The sequence below is a fragment of the Hippocampus bargibanti genome, linkage group LG10 (assembly GCF_051943395.1).
Source record: "Hippocampus bargibanti isolate YZ-2025 linkage group LG10, ASM5194339v1, whole genome shotgun sequence".
NCBI classification, from domain to species: Eukaryota; Metazoa; Chordata; class Actinopteri; order Syngnathiformes; family Syngnathidae; genus Hippocampus; species Hippocampus bargibanti.
This window is the reverse complement of record NC_142743.1, coordinates 2759824-2780238: the sequence shown is the minus strand read 5'-3', so window position 1 is coordinate 2780238 and position 20415 is coordinate 2759824. Positions and strand designations below refer to the sequence as shown.

The following is a 20415-nucleotide window of genomic DNA, read 5'->3' as shown; positions in this document are numbered from 1 at the left end:
CTTCGAGGAAAAACGTCAGTCTGCTGCTGTTTTTCTTCTTGCGCACATAGCTGAAGAGCCCGCTTAAAGGAGAAACGTGACTGAAATTGTCGTGTCGACGCTGAAGTTGTTTTTAAAATATATATACTTTTGTGAACTTCGACGTGAATAAAGGTAGGGGATATTCTATATTTGTCCTTTTTATGTGAAACTTACTTGCGTACTTTGAATTTGGACCAACGAAATGCAATCGTCGATTGTGCAACAATCAACCACAACTTCCAATCCACAACCCGACCCTCCCTTTTTTCACTGAGGTCAGGGCTCCACTAGCAAAATCGAATTTCAAGTGAGCCGCCACTTCGATTGACAACACTGTGCATTACGGTAGTCTGCGGCCTACGAGTGGCGTGGGACACCTTCAAATAAAAGCGACACAACGACTCCATGCAAATAAAAAAATATGTAAAACAAGCGGTTTCTTGGCAGTCGGGTAAGGATCACTGTTACCCAGGAAGAATAAGAGCCAGTGCCAAAACCGTTCTTAAGTGGTGAAAGAAGTAGTTGTCATAGTTGAGTTCATACGAACGTGTTGATATTTTTTGTAATTAAAAAAAAAACTCTAAATGTAAAAGTCTTTGTTATTCCAAAATACAACATCAGATCTGGATCAACCGGTCAAGGGATAAAGAAGACTTTTACATTTAGAGGTTTTTAAACATTTACAAAAAAATAGCAATGTTTGCATGCCAGGACAAAGGTCACTTTTCCAGTTTTCAGATAACTTTTATTCCAAAATACAAGATCAGATCTGTATCAGAGTGATCTGGTTAGATAGCTGGGGTGCTCTAGTTTCCCCAGTTGCTCAACGTATGAAGACTTACATTTAGAGTTTTTTTTAAATGAACGAAAAATATCAATATGTTAGCATGCACTCAACGACGACAACTACTTTTTCTCTCTCCACTTGAGAACGCTTCTTGGCACTGTTCTGAGAGTTCTTATTCGTCCAGGTGATCAGGTGAACGTGATCTTACCCGACGGTTTTTTTTCATCCTAACCACTGCTGGGCATGTACTCGTTCTGTTGCTTTTATTTTGAAGGTAGCCCACGCCACTCGAGGGCGGCAGACTATCGTAATGCACAGTGTTTTCAATCGAAGTGGCGACTCACTTGACTTCAATTTTGCTAGGGGAGGCAGGCTTGACCCAGTCTCTTTTCGACGTTTCATTGCTATTACATATTACAAATTAATGTGCAAACTCATCACCTAATGTTATTCATACCTCAACTGTTTTCGCTTTTGATATTTTAATCATGTTTTGATCTTTTGTGATATTTGTTTTTAAGATTGAAATATACGCTTTTAATGTAGTAAGCTTCCACAAAATGGCAACAGTAATTCCAGTGATGCTTGGATACTTTCTGCTGCCCTTTTTAGGTGATGGCTGTTGCTGTCTCAAGGGATTTGTCAGTGCAGGTACTTGAGGATCTGAATACTGTTAAATTAACCGAGAGACAGCAAAACGTGCATCATGCAAAACAGCGTGGCCAACCCAAATGTATTGGGGTGAGTTCCGATTCCACATAAATAACCCCAATATTATTATGTGTATTGTCAATTAAAGTTACTGATTTTACACACGAGTCACATACTTTTTATATGTCAGTAGCAATAGTTAGTCAACATTACAAAATGGTACATCCATTCATCGATAGCCTCACATGGAGCGTACTGGAGCCTATCCCAGATGATTTTGGTCAGTCGGCGGTATACACTTTGAACTGATAGCCAGCCAGTCACAGGTCACACATCGACAAACATGCTCACACTCCACTCAGGGACAATTTAGAGTGGTTTGGGGAATCGATCTCAGGGGTTCAACGGAGCCTCAACCGACTGAACATCTCAATGTGTTATGACACGCCCACTTGTCAATCAGTGGCCGCAGATGATCACATTATATTGCTTGTCCAATCAGTGCCGTGAGGAATTTAATTCGCTCAGGAGTCAAATGGGACTTTCACAATGGTACGTCATGTTTTAATACATGTATAAATAAAGTATTATACATAAATAAAGTAGTCATCAGATGTATATGTACCGCATAGATGCACATGCATTACGGAATGCTGGGACACAGCATCCTCTATGCATGATTTGTTATGTCAAGTTGACCAACTATAGTATCAAACCACCAAAAGTGAAGTGACACATCTTGAATCCAATTTTTCTTACTCTGCTAATGTAGGGTTCAGTGAATGTACACAATAATTTGTTGGTTCGGTGCCTCTAACAAGGTTAAGAACAACTGATTTAGAGTGTTCCATTAGCCTGCCATGCATGTTTTTGGGATGTGGGAGTAAACCGAGGTATCTGAGGAAAATCCCTGCAGGAATGTGGAAAACATAAATGCCTTCACCAATTGACAACTGTCCGTGTGCACACTTACACTGAGGCAGTGTTCCCTACCAAAAATGACTGTGTATCCCCCCTAAACTCAACATACCTGTATAAAATACACAAGAAACAAAAAGAAACAAGAATCAGTCGTGATTTTAAGATGATTGCAAAGACTGACCCTTTAACCATAAGTCATACATATGTCTGTCCCCATTTCATCTGTTATTTTTCCACAATATGAACCAATTCCAAGTGATGAAAATAGCTTGAGAATCAAATCTCTAAATGCTTGTAAAGATTAATCATATCATAGATATGAGGAACTCAGCCTATTTCCTTGCTTGGTTGTGAAATAGAGCTGTGCTATGCATGAAATTTCAATGACAAGCTGCAGAATTTATACAAGAAACCATTTTCGTCAGACAGGTCTGGGAAAGATAAGTCTCATGTTGTGTATTTTCAGGGATCCATCTGGGCTGCGCCCTTGCGCCATTTACGTATTTTGACAACCAATGGCGCAACTTTGTAACTCCACTATGCCAGCACTGGCGCATATCTATTACAATTAGCACATGTAGCACACAAAGATTAATTTCCCATAGGAAACCATTAAAATGAGAATAATCCGTTCCCAGGTCCCCATAAAACATAATTTTCTACTTTCTAATTTTCTAAGCCTTAAAACTACACAAAATATACCTTATTTTATGTATAATTATTTTATTATATATATATATTATTTTATTTTATTTATTATTATTTATTGTTTTATGTATGATTTTAGTGTTTTGTGTGTTGTCTTTGTTGTAAAGTGTCCTTGAGTGCTCAGAAAGGCGCTTGTAAATTAAATGTATTATTATTATTATTATTATTATTATTATTATTATTATTATAAACATGCTATGGTAGTATAATTAAAGAAATAAACTGTACTTTATAATAAAGTCGTTTTATTTACCTTTGTGATGGTCGTTGATGGCTTGATGGAATGGAATGTCCGCTTTCATCAGCATTCAACACTTGATGAGGAACGTCACCTTCTTTCACCATCTTGAGGAATGATCCCTTGTAGGTGCTTTCTCTGTGATAATTGTATCTAGTTCCTCATCGATTGTGTTCTGTTTAGCTGGGTTGATAGCTTTTTGCATCAAGTGTACAGATGGCTTGTGCGGGTTGTTTGTGGAGCCTGATTGATGGGATATTTTAACCTTGCAGTTTACACTCTGCCTTTGAACTATCAAAGTTGAAACTCTGTCACTGTTGTCAGCCTGTGCCTGTCTCTTTAATGTTTAAACCCCCCCCCCCCCCTCACTGCTGCGTTCTTGACCAATCACGTGGCTTTAACCGAAGACTGGGGGTGGGGGATAGAGGACAAAAACAATCGGCTGCCATTTTGTTGTTAGAAGAACGGGCTCGTTCGCGAACGACACATCACTCATTCAGGCAGCCGTACGAAAAAAGTTCGTATGCCAAGGTAAAGTTCGTATGCCAAGGTAAAATTTTCATAAATGTAACGTTCGTAAACCGAAAAGTTCATAAGCCAAGGTATTCGTAAACCGAGGTATCACTGTATTTCATATTTTCACACATCCTTGGTTTGATATGATAAACACTTCAAATCAGCCGATCTTCAACTCAACTCCACCTGTAGCTGCACCTGCACCAACTTTCACTGTGGACTTACCCTCCCTGCCCCCTCTCACGACCAGCTTCCCGCAACCAACAACTGCCCTCCCAACCGTTGCCACACCCTCAGCCGCCACTCTGCCTCCTGGGTCCTGCCTGTCTGTCACAACTGCGCAGGTGAGGAACCAACTGAGGAGGATGGAAGTGAGGAAGGCAGCAGGTCTGGATGACATCAGTTCCCGACTCCTCAAGACCTGCTCCGACCAGCTGTGTGTCATTGTCCAGCACTTGTTCAACGTGAACCTGAAGCTAGGCAGAGTTCCACAGCTGTGGAAAACACCATGCCAGGTCCCAGTGCCCAAGATTGCCAACCCAAAGGAGCTGATGACCGCTAGAGACCAGTGGCGCTGACGTCTCACCTGATGAAGACGATGGAGAGACTCGTCCTGGCCCACCTGCCACCTCTGGCAAGCTCATCGCTGGACCCGCTACAGTTTTCCTACCAGCCCAGCATCGGTGTGGAGGATGCCATCATCAACCTCCTCCATACGGCGTTGCTGCACCTGGAGAATGCTGGGAGCACGGTGAGGATCACATTCTTTGATTTCTCCAGTGCCTTCTACACCATCCAGCCAAATCTACTGGGGGACAAGCTGCGGCATGCCGTAGCCGACCATCACCTCACATTCTGGATTACAGATTACCTCACAAACAGGCCACAGTACGTGAGGGTAAAGAACTGTGAGTCGGGCAGGCTTCTCTGCAGCACCGTAGCGCCGCAGGGGACAGTCCTGGCTCCATTTCTGTTCACCCTCTACACCTCGGACTTCAACTACAACACCCCACCCAACCTGCCACCTTCAGAAGTTCTCTGACGACACAGCTATTGTCGGCCTCATTACAGAGGGAGACGATAGGGAATACAGGGGACTGACAAACGACTGTGTGGACTGGTTCCAGCAGAATCACCTCCAAATCAACACCGGGAAAACCAAGGAACTGGTAGTGGATTTCTGCAGGACAGACCGTTGAACATCCAGGGTTCGGACATTGAGAGGGTGACCTCCTACAAGTACCTGGGTGTTACTCTCAACAATAAACTGGACTGGACTACAAACACGGATGCCCTAATCAAAAAGGGACAGAGTCGCCTCTTCCTACTAAGGAAACTGAGGTATTTTGGAGTTCAGGGGTCACTCCTAAAGACTTTCAATGACTCTGTGGTGGCTTCAGCCATCCACTATGGAATTGTCTGCTGGTCAGGCAGCATCACCACCCGGGACAGGAAAAGACTGGAGGGCCTTGTCAAGAGGGCCAGTTCTGTCTTGGGCTGCTCGCCGGATTCTCTGGAGGAGGTGGGCAACAGATGGACGCTAGCTAAATTAAAAGCTATGATGGACAGCCCCTCCCACCCCCTCCTGCCCACCCTGACAGCATTGTGTAGCTCCTTCAGCCGGAGACTATTACACCTCGGCTGCAAGAAGGAGAGGTACCGCCACTCGTTCCTACCGACTGCTGTCAGACTTTGCAATTCTCAATGATCACATGTGAAAAAAAAAAAACTGGACACTTGTAAATATTGGTTGATGCAATATATCAATATGCCTTTCTTGATACTTGCACTATGTACAGTTTTTTATGAAACAGCTTTGCACATTTACATTTGCACAGTATACAGCTGACATTTTAATTTTATTATGCTTAGAATATCTTGTTTTATATCCTTCCTATCCTTTCACCCCCACCCCATCCCCTTTCAAATTGCTGCTGTGGACTGCAAATTTCCCCGTTGTGGGACGAATAAAGGTTTTCTGATTCTGATTCTGATTTAGAAATGCAGAAAGGTCAGTTGGCTTTCTCTTATTGTCATCTACAGGTTCCTTGGGCCAAGTATAGTTTTCCTGTTTCATAACCTTTACATACAATAACACTCAGAGCAATATAAATGCAGAATTAAACATAAACTACAGTAAAGTCTCGTTATATCGATATCGGATATATCGATAGTCCCGGTTATATCGATACTATTTCTATGCACGCACGGAGAAAATTACATGCAAACAGGGTCGGATATATCGATAGTCCCGGTTATATCGATATTTTTTCGGACTCCCTTGAATATCGATATAACGAGACTTTACTGTATATTGAAATAATTTTTTTTCAAAATTTACTCAATCGAGAAGCAATTCACTTATTACGGCGATAGGTGTGGGATCACTGTATATGTTTTTAAAACAAATTCAGACCTAAACAAGCCTGCAATTGTTTGGTAACAATGTTACCAAAGATAAGGTACCAACATTTGTGATGTATTACTGTATGTTTCATGAATATTTTTTTGTGCATGGTTGTAGGTGAGTCAGATAATGCTGGCCCTGATGATCATGTCCTACTCTATTCCACTGCACTTCATCAATGTCACTGAGGTGGTTTACCTGGGTGTGCCATGGTGGAGTGGCCTTGTGGTGAGTGTTTTTGACCCTATTCGCTCAGATACCTCAGCATTCTATATTATGGTGTACTTTTGTTGACAACTTTCTTATGAATTACCACAACCCAATTTCTTAGTCTGTGTGTGTGTGTGTGTGTGTGTGTGTGTGTGTGTGTGTGTGTGTGTGTGCGTGTGCATGTGCGTGTGTGTGTGTGTGTGTGTGTGTGCATGTGTGCGTGCATGTGCGCGTGCGTGCGTGCATTCGCATGGCCAGTTTATAACAGCTGGAGTGGTTGCTATCATCTTGGACAAACACTGCACCACGAGGACTGTAAGTATGTAGTAAACTTGCATTGTCTGTTAAAATGCCTTTATTATACAAAATTTCACAACCTCTAGCCTCAAATAATTTGTTTCACGTAAATAACTTTGGATGATAATTATTAATGTAAAATAAATAAATAAAAATCCAAACTGATCTCCACACCGGAATATGTGAGGGATTTGAGGTTGGGGGGGCATGGCTCACCTATGCCACCTCAGTGAAGTGCTTTGCTAAAATCAGTTCTCATTTTTGCAACAGGAAATATTTTCATGATGCCATTGGCCTTCACACAAATAACATCTAACGTCTTTTTACATGTGACCAACAAGATGGATGAACATTTTAATTGTATTATACCAGGAGTGGGCAAACATTTTGGCTCGGGGGCCACATGGATTTTTAAAATTGACAGGCGGGCTGGTTCAGCACAAAATAGGGTCTTCTTCTCCTTCTTCTTTTGCTTTCGGCTTTCCCTTCAGGGGTCGCCACAGCGAATTACTGTCCTCCATCTAACCCGGTTTTGTGCATCCTCTTCTCTCACACCAGCTACCGTCATGTCCTCTTTCACAACATCCTATTCTGCCCCTAGTAATTGCATTACAATGCAGCATAGTGCCCCTAGTGATGAAAATAGTTAAAACTACTCAAAAACTTGTGGAGTTGCCATTTTGAAATATAACAGTGGAGAGGTGTGATCACATCCACGTCCATCCTCTTTCTTTTGACTTGTTCAAGCACAATCTGTAAGTACATTTACAACTTTTATACATTTTACTGTTTGTTGTGCAAGTTATTTATAAGCCTACATCAATATTTCATCAGTTAAGCATTTCAAATACTTACCATAGAATTGTTGAATGGGCTAGAGAATATGCCAGTTACATTAATGTAATTTTATAGGTATAATTGGATGCTGTACAACATTCATATTGTTTTTCTGTTTGTATGCAAGAAAGACATAAAATTACTGAACGGTGGATTCTCTCTTTGTGTTTTTATTGGAAGATTGTTAAATTCGCTGTATACACACTATGCTCTCATATCCAACATATGGTCAGGGCAGAAGACATCCATAAACCTCATTTTAGGTCTTCCTTTCGGTATCCTGCCTGGCAGTTTAAGGCCCAGCTTCCTTCTTCCGATATAATCACTCTCTCTTGTCTAGACATGCCCAAACCATCTCAGTCTGTTCATTATTCACTTCCGGGTCGAGTGTATGCTGGCGCGCTTTTGGCTGCCGCTGCTCGCCCGCAAATATTTTTGGCTCTTTTTAGTTTTTTACGGTTCCTGTAATCTCTGGTAATACCCGTCAGTCACCAGAGGAATTTATGGTCCTATGCCAGTCCGTTTTGGCTTCGAATCATCTCATGATTCCAGTCGTTTATCCGGATCACAGACGAGGACGCGTATCATCTCCACCCACCTGTACCCGCATGATGAGGGTTAATCTGGCCTCTGCCTGTCTCTGGACGTTGCAGTGCAATATCATGTTGCTCCTCTATCGACCCGTTGGACTGCTGCAGTACTCGGCGGCGGAGCTGCTCAAGATATAATAATAAACAGCACAAGCAAGAAAATGCAAGAATATACTGTCCAAAAACTGTTTGTATAATATCCATCCATCCATTTTGCAGACCTTTTATTTATCATTAGGGTCGTGGAGGGTGCTAGAGCCTATCCCAGCCGTCTAAGGGCACGAGGCTAGGGAAACCCTAAATTGTTTGCCCCGCTCAATTTTGTTGCCGTAGATCAGACATTTCTCCTTTGTAGGATGAATAAAGCTGTTCTTATTCTTCTTATTCGTATTACAGTAAAGTCTCGTTATATTGATATTCAAGGGAGTCCGAAAAAATATCGATATAACCGGGACTATCGATATATCCGACCCTGTTTGCATGTCATTTTCTCCGTGCGTGCATAGAAATAGTATCGATATAACCGGGACTATCGATATATCCGATATCGATATAACGAGACTTTACTGTATTAAATGAGCCAGGATCTTCAGCATGCTTGTAAAGAAAGCGTCTAGTTAAGTGTCCTTGGAGAGGGCATTTTGACGCCCTCTGAACCCACATCAAAAGGGCAATGGGTAGCTCCTTCAGCCAGTGACTGTTACACCAGCGCTGTAAGAAAGGGAGATACAGTAAAGTCTCGTTATATCGATATCGGATATATCGATAGTCCCGGTTATATCGATACTATTTCTATGCACGCACGGAGAAAATTACATGCAAACAGGGTCGGATATATCGATAGTCCCGGTTATATCGATATTTTTTCGGACTCCCTTGAATATCGATATAACGAGACTTTACTGTATTGCCGCTTGTTACTACCAACTGCTGTCAGGCTTCTTAATAAACACACATGAAATAACCTGGATTCACACTTTCTAGATAGCACAGCCACCTTATGTCAAGTCAATACAGTTACCGTATTTTCCGAACCATAAGGCGCACCTGAAAGCTTTCAAAAGCTGACACTGCGCCTTATAATGCGGTGCGCCGTATAAATGGATCAATATTGAACCGCAACAGGTCTTGTCACTACGGTAAGCAGCCGAGATTTCATTTCCCCCCCGTAGAAGAAGTAGTGTGCGGTGCATGCCGGGATATATACAACGGTGTCCACAGAGAATTCAAAGCTAGACTGCTAAGTGCGTGGGAGCGATGGATGCAGAAGGCGAACACACGTTCACCAAGATGGGGAGACAGCGCCGGACGACATACGCCACTATCTGCCAGTGGATCGTAAATGCCTGGGCTGATAGGAAGGCAGAAATTGTCACTCAACTGCCAGACAACAACAGCGACGCTGACTCCATGAATGACAAACTTGGATGAGACGGAGCCGGCCGGGCATGTTGGATGCCACATTTGTCCAGCTGTTCAATTCGGACAAGGAAGAAAAATAATTATTTCCACAGATTCGAACATGAGGAATGAACTGCTTTACGTGTTTCTTTTGTGTGTTTACAGTTCAACAAGGTTGGTCATATTGTGAATATGGACATTAACGCGTGAACAGCAGTTATGCCAATGCTTTAGAGTTATTATTGTTATTGCTTTGCACTATGAAGAGTGTTAGTATATTGTGATTGCATTTACATTTAATTTACCGTAACAGCATCACAATGTTTTTTTTCGTTCCCCTCCACGACTAGCACTAGCTTGCTGTTGTTAAATGATAAACTGTGTCATGAAAATATACATACTTTACCTCTGAGAAAATAATAAAACAGTTGTTTATTCATTTTAGGAGTGAATTGAGTTGTCAGAAAGCTGATTTTTAAGTTTGACTGACCTCTCTGACTGTGTTCTTGACATTCTGTTTAGCGCTGCACCGTCGAATCAGCATCTAGCACCAAATGCATAACGTAACTCCAGCCTCCACTGTAGCGCCTTATAATCCGGTGCACCGTATATATGGAAAAAGTTGTAAAATATGTCATTCATTGAAGGTGAATGACATGCTTTTTATACTTTTACATATTTTTATATTTTGCACGATGTACAGTTCTTTTTATGAAACTTTTTCGTGCAGTTGTCATTTCAGTCTTCTGACATTTTCTTTTGTGCATAGAATACATTGTTTCATCTTCTGACACTCCCTCCCTTTCAATTTTGCTGCTTTAGATTGCAAATGTCTCCATTGACTATTAAAGGCCATCTGATTCTGATTAACGCGATAATTTAACACATTTATTTCCAGTGTGTGTATTCACGGCTGCCATTTGAAGTTTCAAAAACATTCTAATCAGTGTTGTCCAAAAATTCTTGTCGTACCAGTTTTTCCTCATCTGGCCATATCTTTATCATCTTGATAACCGGTTTATATGAAATTATTAATAGTATTAAACACTGAGGAACCCAGAACTGTTTGCCAACAGATTGGTACGTCTGTGTAAGCTCTCAGTCGTACAGGAGTGGTCCATCGATGAGAAGGTTTCTTCAGCCGTCATCTGTACAAAAGTGAAGGTTTCGGACGTTTCGCCTCCTATCCAAGAGGCTTCGTCAGCGAACTAAAGTCTGACTGGTCGTAAATGGGGCCAGTCAGACTTTAGTTCGCTGATGAAGCCTCTTGGATAGGAGGCGAAACGTCCGAAACCTTCACTTTTGTACAGATGACGGCTGAAGAAACCTTCTCATCGATCAACAGATTGGTATTATATCCTACAGAAAGTGAGCCACCGTTTTCCAATGTCCAATGTTGGCCCCGTTTTGAAGTTTACATTACTTTCGTACATTTGTCCTGGAGGTTTAATTCATTCAGACATGGGCTCTACAATCTCTCACCTGGGTCATTACGGAAAAGAATACCATTGAGACTCAAATTTAGCATTTTATAATTTATACCCCAAATTAGAGGAACCTTTCCTTTAAATGCCCCCCCCCCCCAAAAAAAAAAATAATAATCTACAAATTGAAAGTTGTGGCATGATATTGACTTTATGACAATTATTTCTGTGGTCATTTGAATAAAAAAAAAATATATATACAGTAAAGTCTCGTTATATCGATATCGGATATATCGATAGTCCCGGTTATATCGATATTTTTTCGGACTCCCTTGAATATCGATATAACGAGACTTTACTGTATATAAACACTTATATATGTTCTTTTTCTCTTGCAGTACCAGGCATCCTTGATGGTGAATGTTGTTTCCACTTTGGTGTCAGTTATTGCTGTGATTGTGTATTCTGTTGATCTGGACAAACATCCAGAGGCATCATGTGTCAAGAACCTGGATGGAAACTGTAACATAAACTTCTACGCCACGGTCTGTATTAATTACTGTGATGCTTTCCCTCACCTCGCCAGCATGAACTATGTGTAGTTTTATTGGTATGCTGATAATATGATTGCAACACGACAAGGGCAAATGCTATTATTACAAAATGTAAGCCGGTCATATGGTTTAGAAACTGCAGAGGCATGTGTAGGTTTGGGAATCAGGCTTTAAACTACAACCAAAAAAATTCAGTTTCAACTAAAAAATTCCATTCCAAATCGGTCGAGGTCGAGTTTCATAGGACCCCTTAGCGCCTTTAATTTGTGGGTGCTCTTGAATTAATAAGCAAGTATGGAAAAAAAGACAAGAGATGGAGAGTGGGATGATAATGATATAAGTCCAAGATGGCGCCCGAGTCGGCAGCCGTCCACAAGCGGTCTCACAAGGCTTGCTCTCCAAACAAGGAAATGGCAGCGGACTTTTTTTGTCCTCTATTCCCCGCAACCAGTCATCGGTTAAAGCCACGTGATTGGTCAAGAACGCAGCAGTGGGGGAGGGGGTTACAGACAGAGAGAGAGTGAGGCCGTTCTCCAAAAAACAAAATGGTGTCTTCGGTTAAAGCCATGTTATTGGTCAAGAACCCAGCAGTGGGGGGGGGGGGGGGGGGTTAGACAGAGAGAGAGTGAGAAAAGATACACACACGCGAAAGGGAGAGACAGAGCTTGAAAAAAGTGAAAAGAAACAAGTAAAATGGTGAGAAAATGGATAGAAAAGTGAGATTCGAACCCATTTCAACTTTGATAGTTCAAAAGCATAGTGTAGACTGGAAGGTTAAATATCCCATCAATCAACTTTGCTGCTGTGAAATGTACATTTCTCCACTGCGAGAATAATAAAGGCAAATCCAATCTAATGCAATCCAATCAAGCTTCACAAGCAATGTTCCCTCTAATTTTTCATGTGTCTGAGCAGACACACAAGCTCCCTGAGCACACTGAGGACTACTGTGAGCAACATCAGATGTGTACGCTTTGGCCACACACCAGTACCACGGCAGTATCACGGCGCATATGGGCAGGGCACATTCGCGCTATTCTGCTCCGATTGGCTGCGTAGCGTACGTGAACTGTACAGCCTTATTGGCTGGACACCTGTCACTCATTGAGTTACATTGCAAAATGTGCGCTGCATAGATGTTCTTGTGCGCAGAGTATGTGCAAGCGGCGCGCGATTGCGCACGCGCGCAGCTTAGAGGGAACATTGTTCACAAGTAACCCGCACAAGCCATCTGTACACTTGATGCAAAAAGCTATCAACCCAGCTAAACAGATCACAATTTATGAAGAACTAGATACACTTATCACAGAGAAAGCACCTACAAGGGATCATTCCTCAAGATGGTGAAAGAAGCCTATGTTCCTCATCAAGTGTTTAATGCTGAGGAAACCGGACATTCCATTCCATCAAGCCATTAACGACCATCACAAAGGTAAATAAAATAACTTTATTGTACAGTACTAATACTATAGCACATTTATTATACATAAAACAAGGTATATTTTGTGTAGTTTTAAGGCTGAGAAAATTAGAAAGTCGAAAATTATGTTTTATGGGGACCTGGGAACTGATTATTCTCATTTTAATGGTTTCCTATGGGAAATTAATTTTTGGGATACACACTTTTCGCTTTACACACTCTGTCTGGGAACCAATTAAGTTCGCAAGCCAAGGTCCCACTGTATTTTAGTTTGAGTTTGTTTACATGGTCCGTGAGCATTTGTATTCCCCATGTCCCGGAACCGAGAAAAGGCAAAGAAGATGAATATACGAGGGGTAGTCAAAATTTTCTCAGAAAATGCCATCATTCCTTTGAACAACTCATTACTTTTCGACATAAGCTCCATTGTGTCAATACACTTTTGTGTATCCACCTGTAAAAGCCTTCCTGATAAAATTGGGGGGGCTGCCTCTGGCACCATGTAATCACTTTCTTCAAAATTATGGCATTTGTCTGAGAACTTTTTGACTAACCCCCGTATTAGTTTCCTTTTTTCTTGATGAGTTGGGTTCAAAACAAACCACAAATATACATCAGCTTATAATAATAATAATAATAATAATAATAATAATAATAATAATAATAATACATTTCATTTATAAATGCCTTTCAAAACTCTCAAGGAGACTTTATTCAAATATAGGACTATCTTTCAAACTAGCATAGCATTATGCTTCAGTTTTCTGGGTGTTTCCGAAACATGGCAAAGATAATTGTGTTGTCTCCACCTGTTTTAGCCTCATGCATGATCTGTAAGTCTGGGTGAAGGCTTAAATTATCCTCACTATTTGGAATATTAGTAAAAGATGAGTAGCATTGAGTACATGCCGAGCATGTAATCGGTATATTAAATACACAATAGCTAGTACTCTATTTTTAGTCTGAGTTAATGGCCTTTGGCTTATACAGTTTGAAATAAGTGTCTTGGTAAAGTTAAATGACATTGATATGACATTGTGAATTGAAATGTTTCTGAACAGCGCCTGACCAGAGGGTTGAAATTCTCGCTCCTGCTCTTCACATTGGCCCAGACTGCGGGCTCTGCCACTCTATGCTTCTATCTGTACAGAATGAAGTATACCTTTGGATTCTACAGTGTAAGACAAGTTCTTTATTGTAGTTTTCAAAATATATTGTTGCATGTTTCAAGATCGATTAATAAAAAGAAATTGTGCTTAAAGGACAACTGACACCATTTTTTTGTTTCCTGAATGAGTCGTCACCTTACCGTGGTGGAGGGGTTTGTGTGTCCCAATGATTCTAGGAGCTAGGTTGTCTTGGGCTTTGTGCCCCTGGCCGGGTCACCCATGGCAAACAAGTCCTGGGTGAGGGACCAGACAAAGTACGACTCAAAAGACCCCATATGAAGAAAAACATAAATGGACTTGGTTTTCTCTTGCCCGGACGCAGGTCACCAGGGCCCCTGCCTGGAGATGGGGCTCGTTGGCGAGCGCCTGGTGGCCGGGCCTACACCCATGGGGCTCGGTCGGGCTCAGCCCAAAGAGGAAATGTGGGTCCCCCTTCTCAAGGGCTCACCACCATGGGAGGGGCCAGAGGGGTCAGGTGCATTGTGAGCTGGGCGGCAGCCAAAGGCGGGGACCCTGGCGGTCCGACCCTCGACTGCAGAAGCTAGCTCTTGGGACGTGGAACGTCACTACAGGGAAGGAGCCCGAGCTGGTGCACGAGGTTGAAAAGTTCAGACTAGACATAGTTGGGCTTGCCTCCACACACAGCCTGGGTTCCGGTACCAGCCCTCTCTAGAGGGGTTAGACTCTCTTCCACTCTGGAGTTGCCCACGGTGAGAGGCGTAGAGCAGGTGTCAGCATACTTATTGCCTCCTGGCTTGCTGCCTGTACGTTCGGATTCACCCTGGTAGACAAAAGGGTTGCTCTCCTCCGCCTTCGGGTGGAGGCACGGATTCTGACTGTTGTCTGCATACGGACTAAACAGCAGTTCAGTGTACCCATCCTTTTTGGAGACCTTAGGGGGTGTGCTGGAGAGCACTCCCCCTGGGGACTTCCTTGTTCTGCTGGCCGATTTCAATGCTCATGTGGGCAATGACAGTGAGACCGGGAGGGGCGTGATTGGGAGGAACGGCCCCCACGTCAGAACAGGAGTGGTGTTTTGTTATTGGACTTCTGTGCTCGACACGGATTGTCTATCACAAACACTTCATTCAAACATAAGGGTGTCCATATGTGCATGTGGTACCAGGACACCCTTGGTTGCAGTTCGATGATTGACTTTGTAGTTGTATCATCGGATTTGCGGCCTCATGTTTTGGACACTCGAGTGAAGAGAGGGGCGGAGCTGTCAACTGATCACCACCTGGTGGTGAGTAGGCTCCGTTGGTGGGGGAAGATGCCAGTCCGACCTGGCAGACCCAAACGTGTTGTGTGGGTTTGTTGGGAATCCCCTGTCAGAAGGAGTTTCAACTCCCACCTCCGGCAGAACTTTACAGATGTCCCGGGGGAGGTGTGGGACATTGAGTCTGAATGGACCATGTTCCGTACCTCCCTTGCTGAGGCGGCAAATCGGGCCTATATGGCCTGTGGGACCCCTGAGACAGCTGACAGGTATCGATTAGCCAAGCGGAATGCAGCCTCGGTGGTCGCCGAGGCAAAAACACGGGCATGGGAAGAGTTCGGTGAGGCCATGGAAGCCGACTTCCGGGCCGCTTCGAGGAAATTCTGGTCCACCATCCGGCGTCTCAGGAGGGGAAAGCAGTGCACCACTAACACTGTGTACAGTGAGGATGAGGCGCTGCTGACCTTGACTCAAGACGTCGTGAACCGGTTGGAAAAGTACTTCGAAGACCTCCTACACTCCACCAACACCAATCCTTGGAGGAAGCAATGTCTGGGGACTCCGATCTCTGTGGCTGAAATCACCGAGGTGCGGCTGGGATGAGAATCAGCACCTCCATACCTGAGACAATGGTTCTCAGTTGGAAAAGAGTGGAGTGCCCTCTCCGGGTCGGCGAGGAGATTTTGCCTCAAGTGGAGGAGTTTAAGTATCTGGGAGTCTTGTTCACGAATGAGGGTGTGAGGGAGCGAGAGATCGACAGGCGAATCGGTCCGGCGTCTGCTATGATGCGGACTTTGTACCGATCTGTCGTAGTGAAGGAGCTGAGCCAAAAAGCAAAGCTCTCAATTTACTGGTCGATCGACATCCCAACCCTCATCTATGGTCACGAGCTATGGGTTGTGACCGAAAGAACGAGATCCCGGATGCAAGCGGCCGAAATGACCTTTCTCCGTAGGGTGTCCGGGCTCTCCCTTAGAGATAAGGTGAGAACCTTGGTCATCCGGGAGGGGCTCAAAGTCGAGCCGCTTCTTCTCCACACAGAGAGGAGCCAGATGAGGTGGCTCGGGCATCTGATTAGGATGCCCCCAGGACACCTCCCTGGTGAGGTGTTCCGAGTATGCCCCACTGGCAGGAGACCCCGGGGACGACCCAGGACACGCTGGAGAGGCTATGTCTCCCAGCTGGCCTGGGAACGCCTCGGGATTCGCCAGGACGAGCTAGAGCAAGTGGCTGGGGAGAGGGAAGTCTGGGCTTCCCTACTGTAGCTGCTGCCCCCGCGATCCGACCCCGGATAAGCGGAAGAAGATGGATGGATGGATGGAGGAAAGCATAAATGTTTGCAATTGATTAAAGAAGTCCTTCCGTATCAATTCGAGCAGTCTGGACTCTAATGTAGTGCCTATAACATGCACAAGATGGCGCACAAGCTCCGTTGGAAATGGGCTGATCTGTCCACTGGGAATTAGTGTAAACTTACACTTTCATTATGCGTGTCACCGCAATTGGTTGCGACACACGATTCACCATCGCGTTATATATGTCGTTTTCCTTCTAATTTCGTGATCAACACGGTGTTTTCAGATGAAAAAAAGTACCCAAAATGCATTGTGTGTCGCTTTCTCTGTCACGGGCGTTCCCTCCGTGACGTCATTAAGGAATCGTCATCAACGCAATTGTTCGTTGGTTTCGGTTGTCCTTTAAGGTATGCATATGTGGTATGGCCAGTTGACAGGTTTACATTTGGCCATCGGTTTTCTTTTATATTTAACAACACATACACACATAAAGAAAATTAGGCTGTTTTGTATTCCAAATTAGCCCCTTCCTGACAAGGAAGATAAAAGATCGTCCTTTGGTCTAAGGCAGAGGTCTCCAACCTCTGTCCTCAAGGGCCCCTGTTTTCCACTTCTCCCAGGAGCAACACACCTAATTTAAATAATCAGGATCATTCTAATGCTCCTGATTGATTATCTGACCACCTGAACCAGGTGTGTTGCAGATGGGAGAGCTGCTCAAAATCATACGTGCAACTTTGAACACACCTCGATGTACTTAGTCTTTTGACATTAACTCAGGGTTTAAAGGAGCATCAATGACATAAGTAATAATATGAATTCATAAGACCCAAGGTAGTCGGTCTGGTAGTCAACCTCATAGTGCAGAGGTCGTGGGTTCAATCCCTGCTCCGGCCCCCCAGTGTGGAGTGTGCATCTTCTCCTTGTGCTATATGGGTATTATCTAGGTACTGTACTCCTGTTTCCCCTCACATTCCAAAAACATGCACAACAGGATGATAGAACACTTTAAATTGACCCAAGGTGTTAGTGTGAGCGTGAATGGTTGTTCGTTTCTGAGTGCTATGCGATTGGCTACTAACCGGTTTAGGGAGTCCCCTGCCTTCGACCCTTGTGAGGATGTTCATGAAAATGAATGAAAAAATATATATCTTGAATTGCAGTGAATGTGAATTGCTATTAAAATACAGTGATACCTCAGCTTCCAAACTTAATTGGTTCCCAGAAAGTGTGTGTAAGGCGAAAGTCTGCCAAACATTTATTTCCCATAAGAAACCATCAAAAAACTGAAAAATAATCCGTTTCCAGGTCCCTATAAAACATAATTTTCTACTAAATAAGCCTTAAAACTACACAAAATATACATTATTTTATGTATAATAAATGTGTTATTGTATTGTAATTAAAGAAATAAACTGCACTGTATAATAGTCATTTTATTTACATTTGTGATGGTCGTTGATGGCTTGATGGAATGGAGTGGGAGGAAGAGGCAGGGAGTTACTGTTTGGAAGGAGAGTCACCTTCTGTAAGGACTGACCCCTGCTAGCTGCTTTTCATTAATCCAAATCAACAGAAGTTTTTCAAACTCTTCTATTGCCTGAAACCGTTACTGAGACGACACAGAAAAACCCTTAGCCACACGTAGCAATGGTCAACTTAGCATACTGGTTCTGGGATGCTACAAACACAGATCGCTACAAACACACAATTCATTTGTGTTTTTCCATGATCTCCTTCTTCTGCTCGACCGCAATTTTCTTCTGTGTCCTCTTCGGCTTAACACTAGCCTGTGGTGGTGTCTTTTTCAGTCCCAAAAAGCAAAATTATCCACTCGATAATAAACCACATCTGCACTGAAAGAAAGTGGGTGTGGAAAAGTAGTCCGGCAGCCGCAGTGGCACTGTACGGCCGTGTGGTTTGGTGTTCTTCTGTCGAAAACTAGTCCGCCAGCCATTGTGGCGCTCCATGTGTTTCTCGAAAACTAGTTTGGATGCCGAGATTACATTCTCGCGAATTTAATGTTCGTAAGGCAAAAAGTTCATAAACTAAAGCGTTCGTAAGCCGAGGTATCACTGTAAAAGATAAGGCCTTTATGGCATGTTCTGACTGTTGAGATTATCAGAACAATCCACAGAAATTGTACCAAAACCTTTTCATATGTGATTTTCCATCTTTCTTGATTGGGTCTGTCACAGTGAAACATTTTTCTAAAACGCAACAATAACAAAAATCATTTGACGTCTAACATGACTAAGCATGGCTGTAGTTGTCACGGAGGTCATAATTACACTTATTTGCGTTTGATGATTTTTTTTCAAACTTGGCAAAAACAGTGACTGGTATATACCATTATTGAAATAACACTGTATTCTGTACTATACATATTCCTACCTTCTGTTTATCTGCTTGCAGTCTTTTACCGAAGTTGCTTCATCTATTTCCACCAGACCCGGTTGACCAGTACTCCATCTCAAGATGTTGTGGATTGTTTGATGAACAAATGTCACTGTACATAATCTAAACAATACAAACCACTAAATACTCATGTATAACTGTAAATGAGTTACTACTCCAGATGAGCAAAATCAACTGTTTCTCATTAATTTCACCTGACAGTTATGATTATCAGTTCACAACTTATTTGTCAACAAATTGTTAATGTGGCACCAGATTGGCATCATGTTTCATGAAGATGCAAATGATATGTTTGAAAACATAGAATGTTTCCCCTAAAATTCATTTCCATTAAAAAAAAAACTTTATACACATCTGCAGTTTCTTTTTTTGATTCTTCTACAAATCATTTGTCTTGGTCACTGACGTTCTCCTTACTATTAATGCAGCTGCAAAGAGCCTCATTATGTTTTTACACTAAAGGAAGCACCAGAATGAAGAAGCCATCACCAAACAATAGACAACAATAAATGGTGACATAAACTTTTACCATCGTGTCCTTCTCTGAGATTTCCTACCGGTCCGCTTTAAAGGACAACCGACACCATTTTTTTGTTTCCTAACTGACATCAGAAAAACGATTTATAGCACCTAAAATACCCAAAATACTCAGGCTGATAATTTTAGTCAAATGCAAAACACCAATAAAAATGAGTTAAAGTATGATAAAACTGCAACAAAATGAGCTGCAAATTGGGGATTTTTAGAAAGTCCCGCCCCCAGTTTGTGACGTCAGTGTGGGTCACAAACTGCCTTGCTCCAGAATCAAAACAATGGATTCAGATTCGGAGAAGATGCTTTCTTGTTAGTCATCTAGTAATAAATATGATTCAAATAGTTCTGAAGAGGAAAGCATAAATGTTTGCAATCGATTCAAGAAGTCCTTCCGTATCAATTCGAGCCGTCTGCAAGCAATGACACCGGTGAAGGAGATCTGGACTCTGATGTAGCAGCCCAGAAAATGCACAAGATGGCGCACAAGCTGCATTTCATCCAGTATATGAAGCCGCTTATAAGAGCCGTAACGACACCCGTGATTGGTTAAAATTCGTGGTAGTAGACAGAGGGGTGGGTTTTACGCACACACACAAAGGAGCGCGCCACAAGTCGAACGAGCACACGAACAACCATTCACGCTCACACTAACACCTTGGGTCAATTTAAAGTGTTCTATCATCCTGCCGTGCATGTTTTTGGAATGTGGGGGGAAACAGGAGTACAGTACCTAGATAATACCCATATAGCACAAGGAGAAGATGCACACTCCACACTGGGGGGCCGGAGCAGGGATTG

At 42.8% G+C, this 20415-nt stretch overlaps 1 protein-coding gene across 3 annotated transcripts; it reads left to right on the top strand.

Annotated features, from left to right (window-relative positions):
* The first annotated feature begins 4 nt into the window (after positions 1–4).
* On the top strand, positions 5–19430 carry LOC148892070 (membrane-spanning 4-domains subfamily A member 12-like). Of its 3 annotated transcripts, XM_089005680.1 has the most exons (8): positions 5–153; positions 1421–1549; positions 6367–6477; positions 6718–6774; positions 11407–11553; positions 12934–12994; positions 14044–14160; positions 19081–19430. In XM_089005680.1, exons 2-8 carry the CDS (start codon positions 1424–1426, stop codon positions 19182–19184), a joined length of 723 nt encoding a protein of 240 aa, XP_088861806.1. In that variant the 5' UTR covers positions 5–153; positions 1421–1423; the 3' UTR covers positions 19185–19430. The 3 variants fall into 3 exon arrangements, with proteins under 3 accessions (XP_088861806.1, XP_088861808.1, XP_088861807.1); XM_089005681.1 differs by lacking the exon at positions 12934–12994 and having other exon boundaries at positions 7–153; XM_089005682.1 differs by lacking the exons at positions 12934–12994; positions 14044–14160 and having other exon boundaries at positions 6–153.
* Positions 19431–20415: the final 985 nt, after the last annotated feature.